Genomic DNA, 19,010 nt, shown 5'->3' on the forward strand with positions numbered 1-19,010 from the left:
AGTTACAACAGAGATGACACCTTAATAAATTATTGTAATATTAGACATTTTCAGTATTTAGTGTGTCCACCCGTAGTGTGTATTTCTTCCAGCTTCAATTCTTTTTGGGAGACTTTTTCAAAGAAATCAGCCTGGATAAGTTACCTACTTACAAAGTTCAGCTTTTAGTTCTGTTGGGGTCTGGACTCTTTTCTGGATTCTTGTCTAGTCCTTGTCTGAGTTTACTGTGGATATCGTTAGTACTGAAACAACACTGACCAACTGCATGTTTCTGTTTAATTGAATAAAGAACAGTTTTACCTAAAATAATTGCATGAAAAGTTTCTGACTTACTACAATCTGACAATACTGGTGCATTTTGACTGTGTCAAAATATAATGAAACATACTGTGTACTGTGAAAACGTCTCGTAACGTGATTATTTTGGCTACCATCTCCAGCTCTTCTACACTTTCAGAGTCTTCTCACAGTAGAAGGGTAAACAGAAACACCTGTGGATTTTTAGCTACATTTTTGCCATCACCTTGGAGCTCTGCCTAATGAAGGACAGTCTGTCCACTGAGCTGATGTCCAGCAGGTCCTCCACTCCATCAGCCAGCCCTGACAAGGAGGATCGCTTCAGCCAGTTTCCTGCACACGCGGGGCCAGAAAAGGGGTTAAAAAAAGGACAGACACAAGCTCCAACTAAAACTCACCACCAGTAATTAGAGTCAATTAGCTTACAACTGCAGCTATGTAATTTATTTGTTAGGTAAAAGCACTACCTATAAAGTGCTGGCTGGCAGTGTGCAATTACGAAAACGCTTGGTTCAGTTGGAGCAGTGACACCTTCATACATGGCTGGGTAATCAAACCAGCAAAGTGGAATGGAAATGAACAGGGGTTGATCTGGGGCAGGATAAGATATAGTAACTCTCTCTCTCACATACACACACACTCACAGAGGCATACACAAAGACTATACAGACAGGACATTTCACCCATCAAAAGCACACAACATACGCAGAGCTTCAAACATTCAAAATCCATTCAAGAACTTCCACATTTTCTTTTTTCAACACATAAGGATCACAAAATAACACACGCACACACACATACGTAAGACGGAGAGAGTGAATGGGAGGCGGACAGTCCTACGGCATGCTGGCGACAAAAAAACACACACACAAAGAGAGACATATGAATGGCTTTGGTTCCCAGAATTTTAGATTTTCAGTAGCATACCAATGACTTAATGACTCATAAGCCATGTGCACACCCAGGATATTTGAGAAGATCAATTCCAAACTGAAATAAACATCATGTCTAAAAAGTGCTGTCGGCCTGTCAGATAGCAGCTTTTAAATCTTGGGTTGCCAGCTGGAGCAGTAACATGCTCATTTTGCAAATGTACACATGGCCTAAAGATTATGTAATGGGACATGACATGTCTCAATGACACAACACACAGTGATGGTGAGCCCAATATAACCCAACAAACCTAACCGAATAAAACACATTAACATCAAAATGTGAAATAACAGTCAAAAATGTATATGTATATATTATTTCTGATCTGATTCACGAGCATGAACTGAATTCCCAAAATCAAACCCTACAAAGAAAAAAAACTGGAGGAAAGTGCTGATAGACAGACAGGAACACACCTATGGGCAATTTGAGTTTCTTGCGCAATGAGATGCGACGGGAGCGGGAGCGGGAGCGGCGGTCTGTGGTGGTGCCTGAATGGGCAGTAGTGCACTCTGATGTATCTTGCTCTGACTGGCTACTGGTGTCACTCGCAGCACTCTGGGATTTGAACATCTTCCTCCAGAAGTCCTTGCGTCCTAACAGAGCCCCGGGGATCTGTTCCTCACTGAGACACACACATCCACACGGCAATACACATGTATGCTTTAAGTACTACAGCAATGCAAGTCATTATTATGAATTTTATACCAACAGATATATGTGGGATATATGCAACTTTCCTCCAGAAGTCCATGTGGTCAGCTGCAAAATCCAGCCCAACTTAAAAGTGTTGAATTTTAAAATATCAGTTTCATGTTATATTTGATATGTTTTGACCCTCTGCTGATTTCAGAGAAGCCTCAAGTTGTGCAACAAAATGGGTCTTTCATGTTTTGTTCTATTAAAGACGTGTTACACTTAATCTGCCAAAGAAAAAGAACAGTTTAAAAAATAACTGATAGCCCAATAATGTCATAATGTTCATGTCCATGATTAGTATATGTGAAGTATTAAACTCAAATGTGTGTATATTTATGTATATTTATGTGTTTGTAGCAGCTTCAGATATGTACATGAAAAATATCGAATATTGGGAACAATTCCCATTGGAGTGCATTTCTATTAAGTAACTCACAATACTGCATTAAACAAGTGTTTTTACACTTTTGCATATGACTGAACATGAGTACGGTAGTTTTTCCGAAATCAGACCTCAATTAATGCTGGCATCGGTCACTGACCTAACTGGTGGTCTGGCCTCCAAATATACTCCATATTAAAACAAGAGAAAACATAGATCAAGATCTTTCTGAGGCCCTGTCCACACGTATCCTGATTTTTAAAAAACAGAGATGCCCCTGCCTTCGTCCATAACAGACGGAAACGCTTGAATGAGAATGCTAGCCTTGTATGGGCTGACAGTACCTCATAAAGAGAAAATACAAAGGTTTAATGCCAAATTAAACATTACTCCCTATAGGTCAGGAAATTATGAATTGTAAATTCACACTGCAACACTAAAAGCAAGAGTTTTCAAAATTCTTTGCCTTGGAGAGCATTTCTGAAAAGCTCAGTTTGCAGGGACCAAGATACTGCTGTTGACAGGAGACCAATTGTTTTTTTAAAATATCCAGATATGTGTGGACGGGTCTCCAAAAATAGGCTACTAATGACTATGAATAGAGGAGCACAAAGATACCGGAATCACATTGCTAGATATGTGCATAAAAAAATCTTGGCATCAGACAGATATTTAGATTTGACTTATTTTTCAAACTGATATTATGCATTTATTGAACTACAGACGAGGAGAATGTTCAGGCAATGCTGGGCTATTGCAACTAAATATTATTCATATTATACCTTTAAAGATAACCAAAAGTGGAAATAATTATATTTCAGTTGCTGTGTGCTCAGTATTGTGATTCTAACCTTTTCTGTGCGGTGGGCTTGGAATCGTCCTTTTCCTCAGGTTTCTTGGTGGCATTAAGTTTTTCTGCACTGTCCAACAGAGCACTCAGGGCAACACGACGGAAAACGTTGCCATGTGACTCTTTGATAAACTGAACCAACTGCCGAATGTCACAGTACAGACCCTTATCGTTGTGAGAAGAAGAGGGAGAAAGAGGTAAAGAGAAAATACTTAACCATGTTAATCATACTGACAGAGTTTTCGCCTGACAGCATCCAAACACAACACACATTCAATCAATATCTCGCCAAGCAAATCACACATAATAAATGTACAGCAGTTATAAATATGCAACAGCTGTAAGACTGCCAACAAAAGTAACAGCTCAAATTTAACTGGCCTAGATGCCCAGGCCCTCACCAAATTCTCTGGACTGTGCAGCTCATGTGTAGTGGAGGCACATCTGGTTATAAGGGATTTGAACATGCAGCCCACCACCACTGCCTCCATGTTCTGAGCCAGAGACTTATCACCTCCCGTGGCGAAATTGTTTCCAAAGCCAGCCTTGTCTGAAAACACATAGGAGCCACCTTAGATGCTGGGTGCGATGCTTGAAGGGAAGATGGAGCAACTGAAGTGAGGCTCAGGCATGAGTGGGAGCACAGACAGGGGGAGCAGGAAGCTGTCAGCACGTACAAGATGGAGGGTAAAGGGGGTACGAAAATCATAAAGCACACATGAGAGGCTGACACCAAAGGGATTACAGGTTGGAAGGATTGTACACATGCAAATGTCTGCGGCCTGATAGTCTTGGACCTAACAATCAGGTCATGCTTCCAGTTTACAGCATTGGAGGTTTATTTTCACTAAGATCTGCTAGATCTGGTCTTTTGAGAAGAACCCTTTGGATTTTTGATGGTGCCTACTAGCTATTCATCCAAATCTGGAGGCGAGAATGTCACCTTAAGACACAGGGAGGGGTGCAGGAATGGGAGTAATGCCTATTTTTTGGCAGTAAATTTAGATATTGTGTATCTACCGAAGTTTCGTTTATTCGCCCTCCTGGACCTCTCACCTGCACTGCCGTATTCTGCAAGAGAAAAAATGCGGGGTACATTGGTGTCAGGCCAGCACAGACATGTAGCTCTCAGGAAACACTAACCCAGCCTAAACACACACACACATACGCACACGCTCAAACTCATGCGCACAAAACTCACACTCCCAGGGACCTTCATGGTTTCATTATCATTCCACTCATATGTTCACTAACTTGCCAACAGCCGGAAGTACTGAAAGTAAATTCAAATTTAGTTCACACTATATGCTCAAAATTGGGCAAAGAAATCACAACAACCTATACCTGTATTAAGCATGTGTTGTGTTGCGTTAGGTATTAATATTAAGATTGGCAAGTCTGCTGAAAGGATGAGTGACTGAGGTGGAGGAAGAGTTACTGATGCACATCAGTGTTTTATGGGAAGACAGCAGATCTGAGGGCAGACTGGAGGGAAAAAGTCAAGACTTAAATAGAGACAACCCAGGCTGCCCTTAGAGCCCATACCAGTCCCTAAAACACGGTTTATACGGGAGTTGGGAGACAGAAGGAGAGGTGCAGAAGTGGAGGAAGAATGAAGGGAGGACAACAAAAAGACACAATCAGCATTTCCAAAACAAAAAAATAAATTCCAAGCTAAGTTCTCTAATGCAATGACATTTAGTAAAATTCTGAGTGCAAGTGGAAATGAAATTTCTGATATCACTGTTAATATAATGCTAAACTAACGCTAAACCATAACGCTATGACACTGTTAGAGTAAATATGTATGTATATTTTCTTTATAGTCTTTATAGTCTCTCTCAACAAAAGATAATGTCTAGATCATAGCAATTTGAAGTTTCTCGTCAATACTGGGACCGGACTCACATCATTCCCTATACTGTGGTGTTAAAATAAGTGTGCTGAAACTGATCTAAGTGTTTTCTGGCATTGCGGTATACTATAATGGGAGCGCGATATTCTACCATAAAACAGACAGACAGGACAGAAGCTAAAAAGACACTGGAAGACACAGAAAGCCTTGACACATATACAGAGAGAAATGCGGTTTGATAGAGACAGAGAAAGTTTCATGTGCCATGATCTCATTTGATCAGTAATGGTGTTATGAAGGTACCTTTAACGGTGCTATCTGAAAATGTGGCATTGCACATGACTACTCTAATAACTCACTTTTGGCTGCTCATACAAGAATTGATCCACACACTTTGACTCTGTATGAGTCCATCCTGATTTCACACCAGCTGAATATTGTCTGTTTTACCCCAGCTCAAAATCAATATCTGTGTTAGTCTGTGATAAGTGAAGCGGGTTACGGTTGTGTCTACACCTTGTACATGTTTATAATGTAGTAAGCAAGGGGTGTGGCTTTGTCCTCTTACTGTCAGTGATGGGCTCCATACAGAAGCCGAGGAGGGCATGCAGGAAATCCACTATGTTGTTGAGTGAATCCTTGTTGACGTATTCTTTCATAGTCTGACGGAACTGCACCTTGTCCAGCTTGTACAGACTGGTCAAGCAGTTCTGGGCCTACACACGGTGAAAGCCGCACAGTCTAAACACATTTCAGTCTACAAGTGATGTCAACTACAACTACAACTACAAATGTAAAAGAAAACACTAAATATTCATATCATATATCATATTAGATAAATATTTTGATGTCAAATGTCAAACCCAATTTTGATAACCAAGGATGTCCCGATTTGATCCCTTGGATCAATTTACCCTGTTTTCAAATGGCATTCAATTAATGTCTGGAGGTTGGAACTATTTATAAGGGAAAAGAAAAACATTTAATACTTGTAGCATATCACTTTCTCTAGATATCAGCATGTAAAATGCTCGCAGATCGCAGTGGAGGAAAAGTAGAAGGCTACTGAGTATGTGTTACAAGAAGTTAAAACCATTGTCCTTTGTACACTAAGTACTATGTCAACTAGTTCTTAATAACATCAGTTAATAAAGAAGCATTTCCCAAAAACATTAAAAAGTGCTATATGAACTGGCTTGCAAATTACCAAGCAACCTGACCTACTCGTTGAGCTGAATGGATGTTTGAGGTTCGGATGGTCACTTGGTTTTGGGGGTGGAGAACAAAGATGTTTTCAAAGACATTTCATTCTGCAAAGCTCTTTCAGAAATCCTTACGCAACTACTTCTCACATTCACAATTAGTTGGTTTGTTATTCACTAAGATTGAATACTTTCGGTAGTCATCTGGTAGTCATTCTGTAAAATCTGTCACAAAGGAGGTCAAGTCATAAATATTTTATATTCTATATGTTTTAAAAATATCTAAATATATGTTTGGACAAAAACTGGATCGGGACATCCCTATGGACAACTAATATGTGTATATACTCATGGCCTTTGAGTGTTCCTAACCTAAGGAATTTAACCACCAACAAGTCATTCAGTATTAATCTCTTCAAAAAACACTGATGGTGAGGACAATACTAACATGCTTTAAGACCATCTTGATTACCTTGAGTTATACAAAATAGTGATTTAAAAGAATGTTTAAATTTACAGCTCCAAATACAGAAGCAGATGCGGTGACCTGCATGCGCAGCCGATCTCCTGAGAGTCCACGATGACCTTCCCCGCAGCCATAAGCACAGCCAAGAGACTTTACAATCTTAATAAGCATGGTTAGAGCCAGTCTGTGGGTACTGAGGGAAGAGTCCTCCTCCTGGGAATAAGACATGGACGGTAACTGTGGTACATGTAGTATAGAGTATTGTGGCTATTGTAGCTAATTTCTAGGAATGTCTTACATATACAGTATTCATGCATGTCTATGTCAGTTAAACTTTGCCACAAATTTGGGGCTAAAATCTATATACAATATTGTCCAACAGAAATTCAATGTAGGTCACATACCTTATTGTCTTTGTTGTTTTTAATATCATTTCTGCTTCCTCCTCCACTTCCTCCACCCCCTCCATCACCTCCATCACCATCTCCACTTCCTCCACTTGGTGCCGCCCCTGTGCCCCCATGCACACCACCATGAGCCCCTCCCACACTTTGACTAGCTGCTTCCTTCAAATTATCTGCCTCCTTTGCCTTCTCCTCAGGTTTAGACACCTTCTTGGCCATGCCGGGCACCACACCCAGCTGCAGAAGACATTCAATGATGTTGAGGGCAACGTCACAGATCCGAGAGCTGATGTCATGCGTGAGGACAGCATACAGAGCCCGCAGGACAGCCTTAAGATATAATAAGGGTGAAGGAAAGATAAATCTTTGTTATACGCCTTCAAAAATTCTCTAAATGTTCTCCATATCAGCATTGTTAGAATGCCTCACTGAGAATTTAAATGTGGCAGATTTGACCACTTTAAACATGCTACAGAACTCATTTATAGAGTATTGTTCTTTGAAGCATAAATAGTAAGTATGTGACTTTTGTTGGAAAAATGTCAGGTTCATGATACGTCACTTCCATGTACTGAACTCTCCTTATTCAACTATGCAAAGAAAAACAGAATTTGACATTCTCTTGCACTTTTCAGCAACCAAACACAGCCATGAAAAGGACTCACAGCAAGATCCAGCATGCCATTTTTCAGGATAAAGTTGTTGGTGCCCTCAATGGTGTCCCTCTCCTCCAGGCAGGAGTAGTTGATACATGAATCGGTCAGGCTGCGAGGTAAGTTGGAACATGCCAGCGGCTCACAAGGCATCTCTGGGATGGGGTTGGGGTTGCAAAGCTTTTTAATGTGCTCAGTGAAGAAATCAGTGTAGCCCACATTAAAGGAGGCCACGGTAGTGTTGAAAGTAGCCATGGTGATGGTAGAGATCTGGGAACGAACTGATAAGATGACAGAGAGAGAGTGTGTATGTATATGCTATTTATTGTCTTGGTGAAGCTGCAAACAAGAACAGAAAGCTTCTCAGCAAGTAAAGATGTAGTTACCAACAGGACTGAGGGGAAAACTATAGCATACAGTGGGGAAAAAAGTATTTAGTCAGTCACCAATTGTACAAGTTCTCCCACTTAAAAAAATGAGAGAGGCCTGTATTTGACATCATAGGTAGACCTCAACTATGAGAGACAAAATGAGAAAAAAAATTCTGAAAATCACATTGTCTGATTTTTAAAGAATTTATTTGCAAATAATGGTGGAAAATAAGTATTTGGTCACCCACAAACAAGCAAGAAATCTGGCTGTCACAGACCTGTAACAACGTCTTTAAGGGGCTTCTCTGTCCTCCAATCATTACCTGTATTAATGGCCCCTGTTTGAACTCGCTAACAGTATAAAAGACACCTGCCCACAACCTCAAACAGTCACACACTCCAAACTCCACTATGGTGAAGACCAAAGAGCTGTCGAAGGACACCAGAAACAAAATTGTAGACCTGCATCAGGCTGGGAAGACTGAATCTGCAATAGGCAAGCAGCTTGGTGTGAAGAAATCTACTGTGGGAGCAATAATCAGAAAATGGAAGACCTACAAGACCACTGCTAATCTCCCTCGATCAGGGGCTCCACGCGAGATCTCAGCCCGTGGGGTCAAAATGATCACAAGATCGGTGAGCAAAAATCCCAGAACCACACGGGGGTCCTAGTGAATGACCTGCAGAAAGCTGGGACCAACCTTACAAAGGCTACCGTCAGTAACACACTACGCCGCCAGGGACTTAGATCTTGCAGTGCGTGTTCCCCTACTTAAGCCAGTACATATCGGGCGCGTCTGAAGTTTGCTAGAGAGCATTTGGATGTTCCGGAAGAGTATTGGGAGATGAAACCAAAGTAGAACTGTTTGGTACAAACACAACTCGTTGTCGAGTTGCATCCAAAGAACACCATACCAACTGTGAAGCATGGGGGTGGCAACATCATGCTTTGGGGCTGTTTCTCTGCAAAGGGACTAGGACGACTGGTCCGTGTACATGAAAGAATGGATGGGGCCATGTATTGTGAGATTTTGAGTGCAAACCTCCTTCCATCAGCAAGGGCATTGAAGATGAAATGTGGCTGGGTCTTTTTTTAGCATGACAATGATCCCAAGCACACTGCCAGGGCAACAAAGGAGAGGATTCATAAGAAGCATTTCAAGGTCCTGGAGTGGCCTAGCCAGTCTTCAGATCTCAACCCCATAGAAAACCTTTGGAAAGAGTTGAAAGTGTGAAACTGTGTTGCCTGCCGACAGCCCTAAAACATCACTGCTAGAGGAGATCTGCATGGAGGAATGGGCCAACATACCAGCAACGGTGTGTGCCAACCTTACCTTAGAGGTCAAACTTACAGAAAACGTTTGACCTCTGTCATTGCCAACAAAGGATTTATAACAAAGTATTGAGATGAACTTTTGTTATTGACCAAATACTTATTTTCCACCATTATTTGCAAATATATTATTGAAAAATCAGACAATGTGATTTTTTGTTTTTGTTTTTTCTCATTTTGTCTCTCATAGTTGAGGTCTACCTATGATGTCAATTACAGGCCTCTCTCATTTTTTTAAGTGGGAGAACTTGCAAAATTGGTGACTGACTAAATAATTTTTTTCCCCACTGTATGTAGTGAGGTGTCTTACCACCCTCTTTGATGGTGTTTTCACTGTGGCTGTTGGAATGGTCAGGCAGGTTGTGGTGGGAGTGAGAGTGCTTTGCCCCGAGACTGTCAATATCTCCTGCTGTGTCTGTGCTGCCTCTGCGAGTGAACTTCCCTGTATGGTAAAGCAACACACACCTTGACATGAAATGTTCAACACCCTGTTAAGATGATGATTTGTTCTAACCAAAAGATAAATCAGAATCTGACTGATACATATTAATACATGTTGATGCATTGAAAAAAAGTATCCAGTGCTCGGTGACCCAAGGATCACCAGTTCAAGCGAAAAGTGGCTTTACCCATAATAGTGGAGGGCCAGCCACCACGCTCCAAGGGCCGACGCTCATCGCCCAACCCAGAGAAGCTCCCAAATGAGAATGTGCTGCGTGTGGGAGAAACATCCAGGTGGTCCTCATGCATTAGGAATGGAACGCCCATACGCCGCTGCCGCTTCTTCCCAGTGTGATGGAATGGGATTGAGCCCTTTCTCTCCCGGTCTTCCCTGCGGTTCTTAAACTGAAAACAGATAAGGGCATTAGGACACTGGTAGGACAGGATGGGCTTGCCTCATTCTACGTAGAGTAACATGCTAGACAAACCTTTTTGAAAATGTTGATGCTTATGTCTGTGGAGAGATCTGGGACGGCTTGTCTTCTGAGGTTGGTGACAGATACTTTGGAAAAGGTCTCTGAGCTCAGAGACCTCCCCTCCTCATTACACTTTAGGGTCATGTCCTAGACAAAGAAAGAGTGTGGCCGTGGAGTTTCACAAAACAAACTTCCTTGTATTTATGCAGTTTATCTTTCTATTTTTTATCTGTCTGCATCATTGCTCCAGACAAGCCACATACCAAGCAGTTTTCAGTATATGTCTCAAGGTAGAAGATCTGCAGTGTCATCTACCTGTGTTTTATGTGTGTTGACCAGAGAGGGTGCTGCAGCTACCATGGAGCTACTTCGTGGTCGAGGCAGAGGTGCTATGGGTGGTTCGGGGGGACGCTCTGGTTTCTCCTGCAAGATCTGTCGTAGCCGCTGCAGGTAGAAGATTAGAGCCCAGTGCACCCCCTCTTCTGTCCAATGAGGCTGCAGCAAGCAACGCAGTACCGCTACATCGAAATAGGTAGCATACTTCGCCCGCTGCGATACAGAAATTCCTCCAGGGGCTGAGAGTCTATCAGAAACAAAGGGATAGGAAGGGAGAGATAGCAAAGACTTAAATTAAAAGTCCTTTTAACTTCAGTTTGTTTACCACTGTTACTCAGCAACTGGCACGCAAAACGTATATGTATGTAATGACGCCTGACATAGTGCTCTGACACTCCTTTGGAACACTTCTGGTTACATTTCCTTTTAATTCCTAAAGAACATGTAAGTGCATTCATTTGCTGCCCAGTTTATTTCTGCAGACTCACTTCTTCTGGGAGAGGCTTCTCTCATATGGCTGCTGTGAGGAGCCTCCTATCTCCACTGAGTTGCCACGGCGACAACTCTGGTCTGTCACCGAAGGGGAGGAGGAGTCCGACTGTGCTGATTCACACACCACCTGGAGAGCCAGAGAGAAAGCCAGATCACATGATACTAGCTGTAAAATCATATTACTGCACTGAGAGAAGAAATCACTCTCCACTGGGACCAAAGGGCCCCAAGGTGCTGTGCAGATGCTCATTTGAGCCTAAGTACTCACCGTGGAGCAAGGGTTGCTGGTGCCACAAGGGCTGCACTGGTTGTTCACTGGAGAGTTTCTTTTCGCTGTGGATGTTGAATGAAAGAGAGATGACTGGAGATTAGAGATTACACAAACACACACTAAGACAATGTGTTCATAAGATACATGTTGTTTATAGAAGTAGTCAGACAAGACACGATTGGACTGTTAGCTTTTTTAGTTTGCACTACAGATAAGGCTAATGTGCCTTTGGCCAAACACTGATACATTTGCAATAATAAGTAAATAATTACCGCTACAATGCAAATTCTTTTTCTTATTTTTTTTTTGCTTCACCATTATTTAATAATTCCCATTATGAGAAATATTCTCATGTGTGGTTAGTTCACATATACAAATAATACGTATACAACAGTGTTTAAATATAGGCGATACATATTAGCAAAGAATTAACTTCACATAGACTAAGGGTTGCATGACAGTTATGTGATGACAGCTGACCTGACGCTGACTACTTGCTGATGACATCATGAATAAAACCAGAGAACGAAATGCTTTCAAGAAAAAAAATGTGTATTCACAAAATGTAATGTAGCCGACAAAAGTATTACATAAATCACAAACGCTATATGTCCAAATGTTTACTGCACTCAGCTGCTTTAGGTTGTACCCATTGTTGACAGAGATCTGCAAATTGACACACAGCTTGTCTAGTCCCTGTAGAGAAGAACCGCAAAAATAATAGGACTCTCTGGAGCAGATACACATGAACCTACTAGCACAATGCCTAATGCCAGAGGTAAAGGGGTATAAAGCACTGCTCCCAGCGGACCACATACACACACACTTAAACTACACACACATGTTCAGGGAACAGAGATCCCTCAATGCAAAAATACTATGTGCAATACCCCCCCCACACACACACACATGCAATTAAGAGTCATTTGCAATAACCTGTAAATAATATTGTTATTGCTTTTTAAATTCTTATTTATATTGTGTATATAGTGCAAATTATTTATCTACATGAAACATGTGACACTGAGAATTTCCCCACTGCGGGACTAATAAAGGATTATCTTATCTTATCTTAAAGCCCCCCATAATGTCTCTTTAACATGGAAAAGAGATACAGCAATATGAAAAGTTAGAAACAGCAATGTGTTTATTATGGGGTTTTTATGACATTAACTATAACTTATATTCCTAGCCCTGCCCTTAAGAATAAGAGTTCCTGAGGAGTGCATACCAACAGTGCCATTATCATGTAATCAATGACTAGCTGACCAGGGCCCCTAACACATACATACTTTGAACATCATTGAAAAGTTTGTCACACAAGCCTTTATTGTATCAGGACTTATGTCAATGTTAGTCTCGTAACTGCAAAACTAAAGAGGCAAACATGTCTTGGCCGACTGAACAGATCTGCAGTAAGGGAGAAATAGTTTGCATCTTTTTATTTATTCTGATGAACGCAAAGGCCAGGGTGAAAGGATTACTTGAAAGGAAGGGTTTTGAGAGGTCTTTCCTCAGGGACAATACTAACCTAATTTTAGTATAGCTGATTACGGTAATACAGAGATCTCACCAGTAACAATGTTGCGCATGGGCTTAATGAGAGCAGAGAAGGCCGGAACATCAGGCTGACGGTGCTCCCACATTGGCTGCCAAATCACAAGTCCACTAGCCAGCCGAAAGGTGAGATCAGACTCCTGTCAAATGCAAGCATCAGTGAGAACTGTCAGAATGAATTGACTGTAGAATGTAAAAAATATGAACTTATAACAAAATGTAAAAAAATCCAGATATACAGAACAAACCTTGATACGGTTTATGAGTGGGGCAAAGAGAAAGACAAAAAGCTCAACAGTGGCCATGTTCTTGTGGTAAAGCTTGGCCCGGGCATACTCGTTCTCTTCTGGTGTACTGCCATTCCGGTCAAGGTTTCCCTGGTTGCCCAAGGGCTGGAGGAAGGCACTACTGCCACTGCTACCCCCTCCAGACCAGCCATGCCCCAGGTCCTGGTGGCACTCTTGAGCAGCCTCCAGCAGCATCCAGTGTAGAGTGTGGAGCAGTTTGGTTTCGGCTACACCAAGCTTGTCTTGGTGCCCTGCCAGAGAAAGAGCTAAAAGGTCATATTTCAGTTTCAAGCGAAGGGAGACAACCGGGGAAGTCAATTATCACATTACTAAAAAAGCTCCAGAGATATATAAAGATGCAGTGATGCTTAATCGCCAGCCATGCCTCATGTTGTTTAATCTGCATTTGAATCAAGAAAGAGGAGCAGCTGCATCCTTAGAGCAATATGAAAGCAGAGGTTGAACCTCAAATGGCTCCCTATTGCTGCCTGGCTCAGTCCAATGCATGCCGGTTTGTTTGATTTGCATCTGTGCCATCAGCACATCCCAATGACGTACGCGAAACAGCTACAGTTGCTCTCTATTGGCTGTGCATGCTGAGAGATGGCTTGATGAGGATAAAGCTAATTCCTCATTGGTCAAAAGCTCTGCTGACACTTGAAATGTTTGTCTTTTTTTTCATTCTAAAATGTAAATCTCTGGTCATTGTCTGACTTCTCATTTTACTATTTAAAAGGTAAAAATACTTTTAATATTTTTTCTCTTTTTTTGGCAAATGTTTCAATATGCAATGTTATGAAATAGACAAAAATCTATTACATTTAACATCTTACAAATACCATCTCTACCTTGTTCATGTCTCGACAAGTCTTTGTTTAACTCAATCATCTCTCATGCATAGTTCTCTTCCTTCTCTTTAGTCTCCTCCTAAATCATCTATGCTAATGGGATGGTTCTAACTAGCAAAATGCTCAAATAACACGTTAATATTATTATTATTGTTGTTGTTATAATAAAAAAGGACACACAGACTTAAGTGTGTGCATTTTCTGTATGTATTAAAAACATCACATAACTTATCAAAATGTTTAACTTTCTGTTTATCATTATATATTTTGCATACGCCCACATTTACACACAGACCAATTTAGATTTTATATTTTAAATACATCATAAACAAAATTACTTCTCTACAGCATTGTAAAGTAACTAGTAGCCAAATCATTAGAGTTCAGTCCTAGATAATAATCATTAACTGTAAAGTAGTCATTTTAAAAAAGTAGGCTAACAAAACAAATTTCAGTCTCGAATGTCACATTACTAAACGCAGTGTAATTATACTGATGCATTAATTAACAGACAAACCTCATGCCTAAATTGCATTATGTATAAAAACACAAACATAACAGGGAAATACTAATCTTTTTTTCTTCACAACATACCATTTCTAACCTATAGTACTGCTGACTGACTGCTGTTGTAAGTGTGTTATGAATGAATGGTTCTTTGACTAAGCACAAGGAAACATTTCTGTAATCAACTGTATGAACTGTACACATGCGAAAGATGCGGCCGGTAGAGATGGAGCATGGAGCAGAATACTGGAGCATTCCTTAATGATTGCTACAAACTATACAAACGCAATCTAGCCAACAGTAACCTCAACAGCTTTTCAATTGTACAAACTGAACCTCCACACTACTACACCGTGTTTTTTTTCACGTTACCTAGCTTGTTGCGGTTAGACAGTAGGATGGAGGTGCAATGCAGGACATGAGGGAGCGCTGCCTGAACCAGCTCCCAGCGTGAGATGCTCTGGATGGCCTCGGTGAGAGCTGGAGAAAGTCCATGGAGTTTGTTTTCCACCAGTACTCGCTCAAAAGACTGGAAGAAAGGAAGAAAGAAAATAACAGTATGACATTATTACATAGTGTAGTCTGGAAGATTTATTAAATCATTCTGAATAAAGCTTATATTGCATAGAAATATTTAATATTCCCTTTATTTGTGTAGGCCCATTAATATCTCCAGCATTGGAAAGGCATTAAGTACAAGACTTTCAATGAAGTAAAATAGGCTGAACTTCTTGTGTACATTCTGTATGTCTGTATGAATTTCCACATATAAGCTTTGCATGGGTTTATGTCTCAAAAATAGCTGTAATTCATTTCTCTGGCCATTTCCAAACCTTAGTTGAGGCAGAGTGCAAAAAATAATAATAAGGTACTGGATGAAGACTGGTGGCATCTCATTAATAGATAACTTTGTAGGATATTCTAGAGCCATTGTAGTAAAGGTGTACTGTGTGACTTGTACATTGAGTGTCCTAAAAGTGGTGCCCCACAAGCAATTGATGCCAGAGGGGAACAACGACTCCGGCAAGTGTTATAGAGTAATCAACGTGGCCCAGTGAACCAGCTAACCTCTATAATGAACACCTTCCATCACTTAATACAATCCATTCCACACTGCTAGTGTCATCTCAGCCAGGGGTAGCTATGCCCACTGTGAGTGTAGGGGTCATAAGACTGACCTTGGCTCTGTTTGGCTGCCCAAATTATTAGTATTGTGCCTCAACAGTTGTCCCAATGTTTCATAAGTGGAGCTAAACTGCTGTATATGTCAACTTGTTGGCTTGTATGACATTACAGAAGCAATAAATTAAAAACTGCCTCTTTTTTTTTACAGATCTGTGTCTATGTATGAACAGTAAGTAATATATATATATAAGTAAAAGTATTAGCATTTGAAACTCATAAAAGACCAATCCACTCAAATATATTTAATTACACTGAACTGAGTCAATGTAAATAGTGAACGACCATAATAACGAAGTGAGAGACATGACAGGGCCAGAAGCCTCGGGTGTAAAGAGAGGAGATTAGGGATGGGTGAGGGGAATCGATCTCACTGATGAACGCAGGTGCTGTTACTCACCACACAGGAGGCTTCATACTGCTTTCCTAGCTTCGGCCTCAAAAAGGCGCTAAGATTGACAAAAAACAAACAAATACTGTAAAGCAGAAAGAGTTTACAGTAAAGCAGCTCGTAAAAACCGTGTCACAGCCTGAATTACAGCTCGAAGAAGCCATACATACAAAATAATCACTATAGAGTATATAGAGTCTAACATTCTGTGGGACATATTTTTTTCACATATTCATTGTTTATTGTTGTCACATATTTTTGTATCCCTTTTTTGTTACTAGAAAATGGCAAATGCAGGGGTGCGTGTAAAAGATGACGCAGAATACAGCTCTGCAAAAGCGCCTGGAACTGGTGGTCAGAGCCGAGCGGAACGGCTAGCCAGCTGAGGCAGCGAATAACCCCGGGCTCTCTCTGTACGAGCGACCGGGGACGAACCGCTCCGGTATAAAAACACCTGTTATGCCTAGTCTCATCGCTGACCTGGTCTGTCTCCAGAGGAAGGTCTGAATGGGGAAGGGTATCCCTCGGCAGTTCTCCTGGTCGCTGTCGTCCAGGCTTTTCCTCTTCACCATCTTCTCTCAGTGTCTGTACGCGACAAAACAGAGCGAAAGACCCGTCAATGTGACTTTTCCCCGCGTACACGGAGGATGTCAGTACCTACATATCGAAAAATGGCAGCAGGTGGAGATTTCTGCCGGTTTTACCATCCCCTCTTTGCGAGATGAGGTGAAATATTACAGCGGCTTCAGCTATGAACGATGCCAAGTCCTCTCTTAAAGGCGCAGTGCACCCTGACTGCATATAGGTAAGAGTGGGAGTTCTCTTCCTCCCAGATTGCAGCACTTCAGGAACTGCTGAGACTGTTAATAAGCTACAATCACCAGCACTTCATTTACTAGAAAACAAAATACATCGATCTGTTATAATGTCTGCTTTAATTTACCACTGAACCACATGCACAACCATTTGTTTCCTTTGATGTAGTATTTAAACCATTTCAACATGGACAAATGACACAAATCCTGTACTGCAGCACAAATACTCAAATACTTATATATATATATATATATATATATATATATATATACTCAAATACAAATTATCTTTAGTAAAGCAGAATGTTGTCTATTTATAAAATAGCAAATACTTGCTTTTATAGGTAAGTATAGTTTAGTATAAAAAAAGTAATATATTCTGTTTTAGATTTATTTAGAAGTTATATGAAAATCTGTTAATAAAATGAGGAATAGGACATTTTTTCTTAGCAGGAAGGTGCACTGTGATTGATTTGCTTCACTGAAATGTGCACTGTGATTGGTTTGCTTCAGTGAAAGGTGTACTTTCTTTGGTTTGCTAAGCTGAAAGGTGTGTAATGATTGGTATGCTTCATTGGAAGGTGCACTATGACTTGCTATAAGGTGAAGTGCACTGAAAATAGTGCACTATGATTGGTTTGCTTTGCAGAAAGGGTGCCCCATGAATGGTCTGCTTCACTTAAAGATCACTGGCGCTTAGAATTGAGAAGAATCTTGTTTCTCACAGTCTGAGAGTCCTTTAGGGCTGTCATATGTCGTTTACTGAAGAAAGGCCTCTGTCTGGCCACTCTGCCATAAAGCCCAGATTGGTGGAGCGCTGCAGTGATGATTGACTGCCTAGAAGTTACTCCTATCTTCACACAGAATCTTTGGAGCTCAGCCAAATTACTATTAGGTTCCTAGTCATCTCTCTCACCAAGGCCCTTCTCCCACGATTACTTAGTTTGATGGGGTGGCCAGCTCTAGGAAAGGTCCTGGATGTTCTGTTCCGTTTAAGAATGATGGAGGCCACTGTGCTCTTGGTATCTTTCAGTGTAGCAGATTTTTGTAGCCTTCTTCAGATCTGTGCCTCCACACAATCCTGTCTCTGAGCTGTATAGGCAGTTCTTTCCTTCTTATGGCTTGGTTTTTGCTCTGATATGCATTGTCAGCTTTTAGATTTACATTTAAAATTAGGGGAAATAAGGAGACGCTCTTATCCAGAGCGACTTACAAAAGTGCTTCGCTATTTACTCAAGAATAACCTCAGCTAGTTTGAATAGACTAAAAACTCAAAATACCTCTACGTTTAGACACTACTAAACACAGCGTCAAGGTTTTGAATCTGATGCGAGCAGCTACAGGAAGTGGAGTGACATGGCTGAATTTTTTGGATAAGTTGCAGGGGCCTGATGGTGCGCAGAGGGAGACCAGCCAGAAGAGAGTTGCAGTAGTCAAGTCTTGAAGTGACGAGAGACTGAATGAGCACCTGGGCGAGAAGAGGAAGGGTCGAATTCTCCGGATGTTGTACAGGAGAAATCTGCAGGACCGAGTTACGTTTGCAACATGACTTAAGAACAATAACTGATCATCCATGACCACACCAAGGCTTCGAGCTTCTGTAGATGGAGTGACCAGTGAGTCCTCAAAGGAGATGACTTTAAGTCCAGCAGTTCCCGAGATGTACAGCAGCTCTTTCTTGCTGGGGTTAAGTTTAAGGTGGTAAGCTGCCATCCAAGAAGAGACATCTGTGAGACATGCTGAGATCATATCTATACAGGCATGTGTCTTTCCAAATTATGCCCAATCAGCTGAATTTACCATAGGTAGACTCCAATCAAGGTGTAGAAACATGTCAAAGATGATGAAGAGAAATGGGAATCTGTTTTCACTTTGTCAAGAGCTGAAACACTGCTGACATTAATAGATGGAGAAACATAAATGAGATGTTTAAATTTGGCCATTTTTGCATCATTTTCTCCA

The 19,010-nt window shown here is 41.1% G+C and overlaps 1 protein-coding gene across 13 annotated transcripts in view; it reads right to left on the reverse strand.

Annotated features, from left to right (window-relative positions):
* Window positions 1–16,999, reverse strand: part of unc80 (unc-80 homolog (C. elegans)) — a 39,588-nt gene extending 22,589 nt beyond the window's left edge. For 7 of the 13 annotated variants that reach the window (XM_072683778.1, XM_072683777.1, XM_072683776.1 and 4 more), the window contains exons 1-20: window positions 16,714–16,999; window positions 16,243–16,291; window positions 15,033–15,189; window positions 13,267–13,571; window positions 13,035–13,158; window positions 11,459–11,523; window positions 11,187–11,317; window positions 10,678–10,945; window positions 10,375–10,509; window positions 10,075–10,291; window positions 9,756–9,887; window positions 7,754–8,022; window positions 7,089–7,418; window positions 6,766–6,897; window positions 5,585–5,732; window positions 4,182–4,232; window positions 3,563–3,711; window positions 3,163–3,326; window positions 1,647–1,855; window positions 524–630 (exon numbers count right to left, since the gene is read on the reverse strand). In XM_072683778.1, coding sequence (XP_072539879.1) covers window positions 524–630; window positions 1,647–1,855; window positions 3,163–3,326; window positions 3,563–3,711; window positions 4,182–4,232; window positions 5,585–5,732; window positions 6,766–6,897; window positions 7,089–7,418; window positions 7,754–8,022; window positions 9,756–9,887; window positions 10,075–10,291; window positions 10,375–10,509; window positions 10,678–10,945; window positions 11,187–11,317; window positions 11,459–11,523; window positions 13,035–13,158; window positions 13,267–13,571; window positions 15,033–15,189; window positions 16,243–16,291; window positions 16,714–16,805 — 3,234 coding nt within the window. In that variant the 5' untranslated portion in view covers window positions 16,806–16,999. The remainder of the gene's footprint in view (window positions 1–523; window positions 631–1,646; window positions 1,856–3,162; window positions 3,327–3,562; window positions 3,712–4,181; window positions 4,233–5,584; window positions 5,733–6,765; window positions 6,898–7,088; window positions 7,419–7,753; window positions 8,023–9,755; window positions 9,888–10,074; window positions 10,292–10,374; window positions 10,510–10,677; window positions 10,946–11,186; window positions 11,318–11,458; window positions 11,524–13,034; window positions 13,159–13,266; window positions 13,572–15,032; window positions 15,190–16,242; window positions 16,292–16,713) is intronic. The other 6 variants (XM_072683786.1, XM_072683788.1, XM_072683787.1 and 3 more) reach the window with 3 other exon arrangements.
* Window positions 17,000–19,010: the final 2,011 nt, after the last annotated feature.

The sequence above is a fragment of the Salminus brasiliensis genome, chromosome 7 (genome assembly GCF_030463535.1).
Source record: "Salminus brasiliensis chromosome 7, fSalBra1.hap2, whole genome shotgun sequence".
NCBI classification, from domain to species: domain Eukaryota; kingdom Metazoa; phylum Chordata; class Actinopteri; order Characiformes; family Bryconidae; genus Salminus; species Salminus brasiliensis.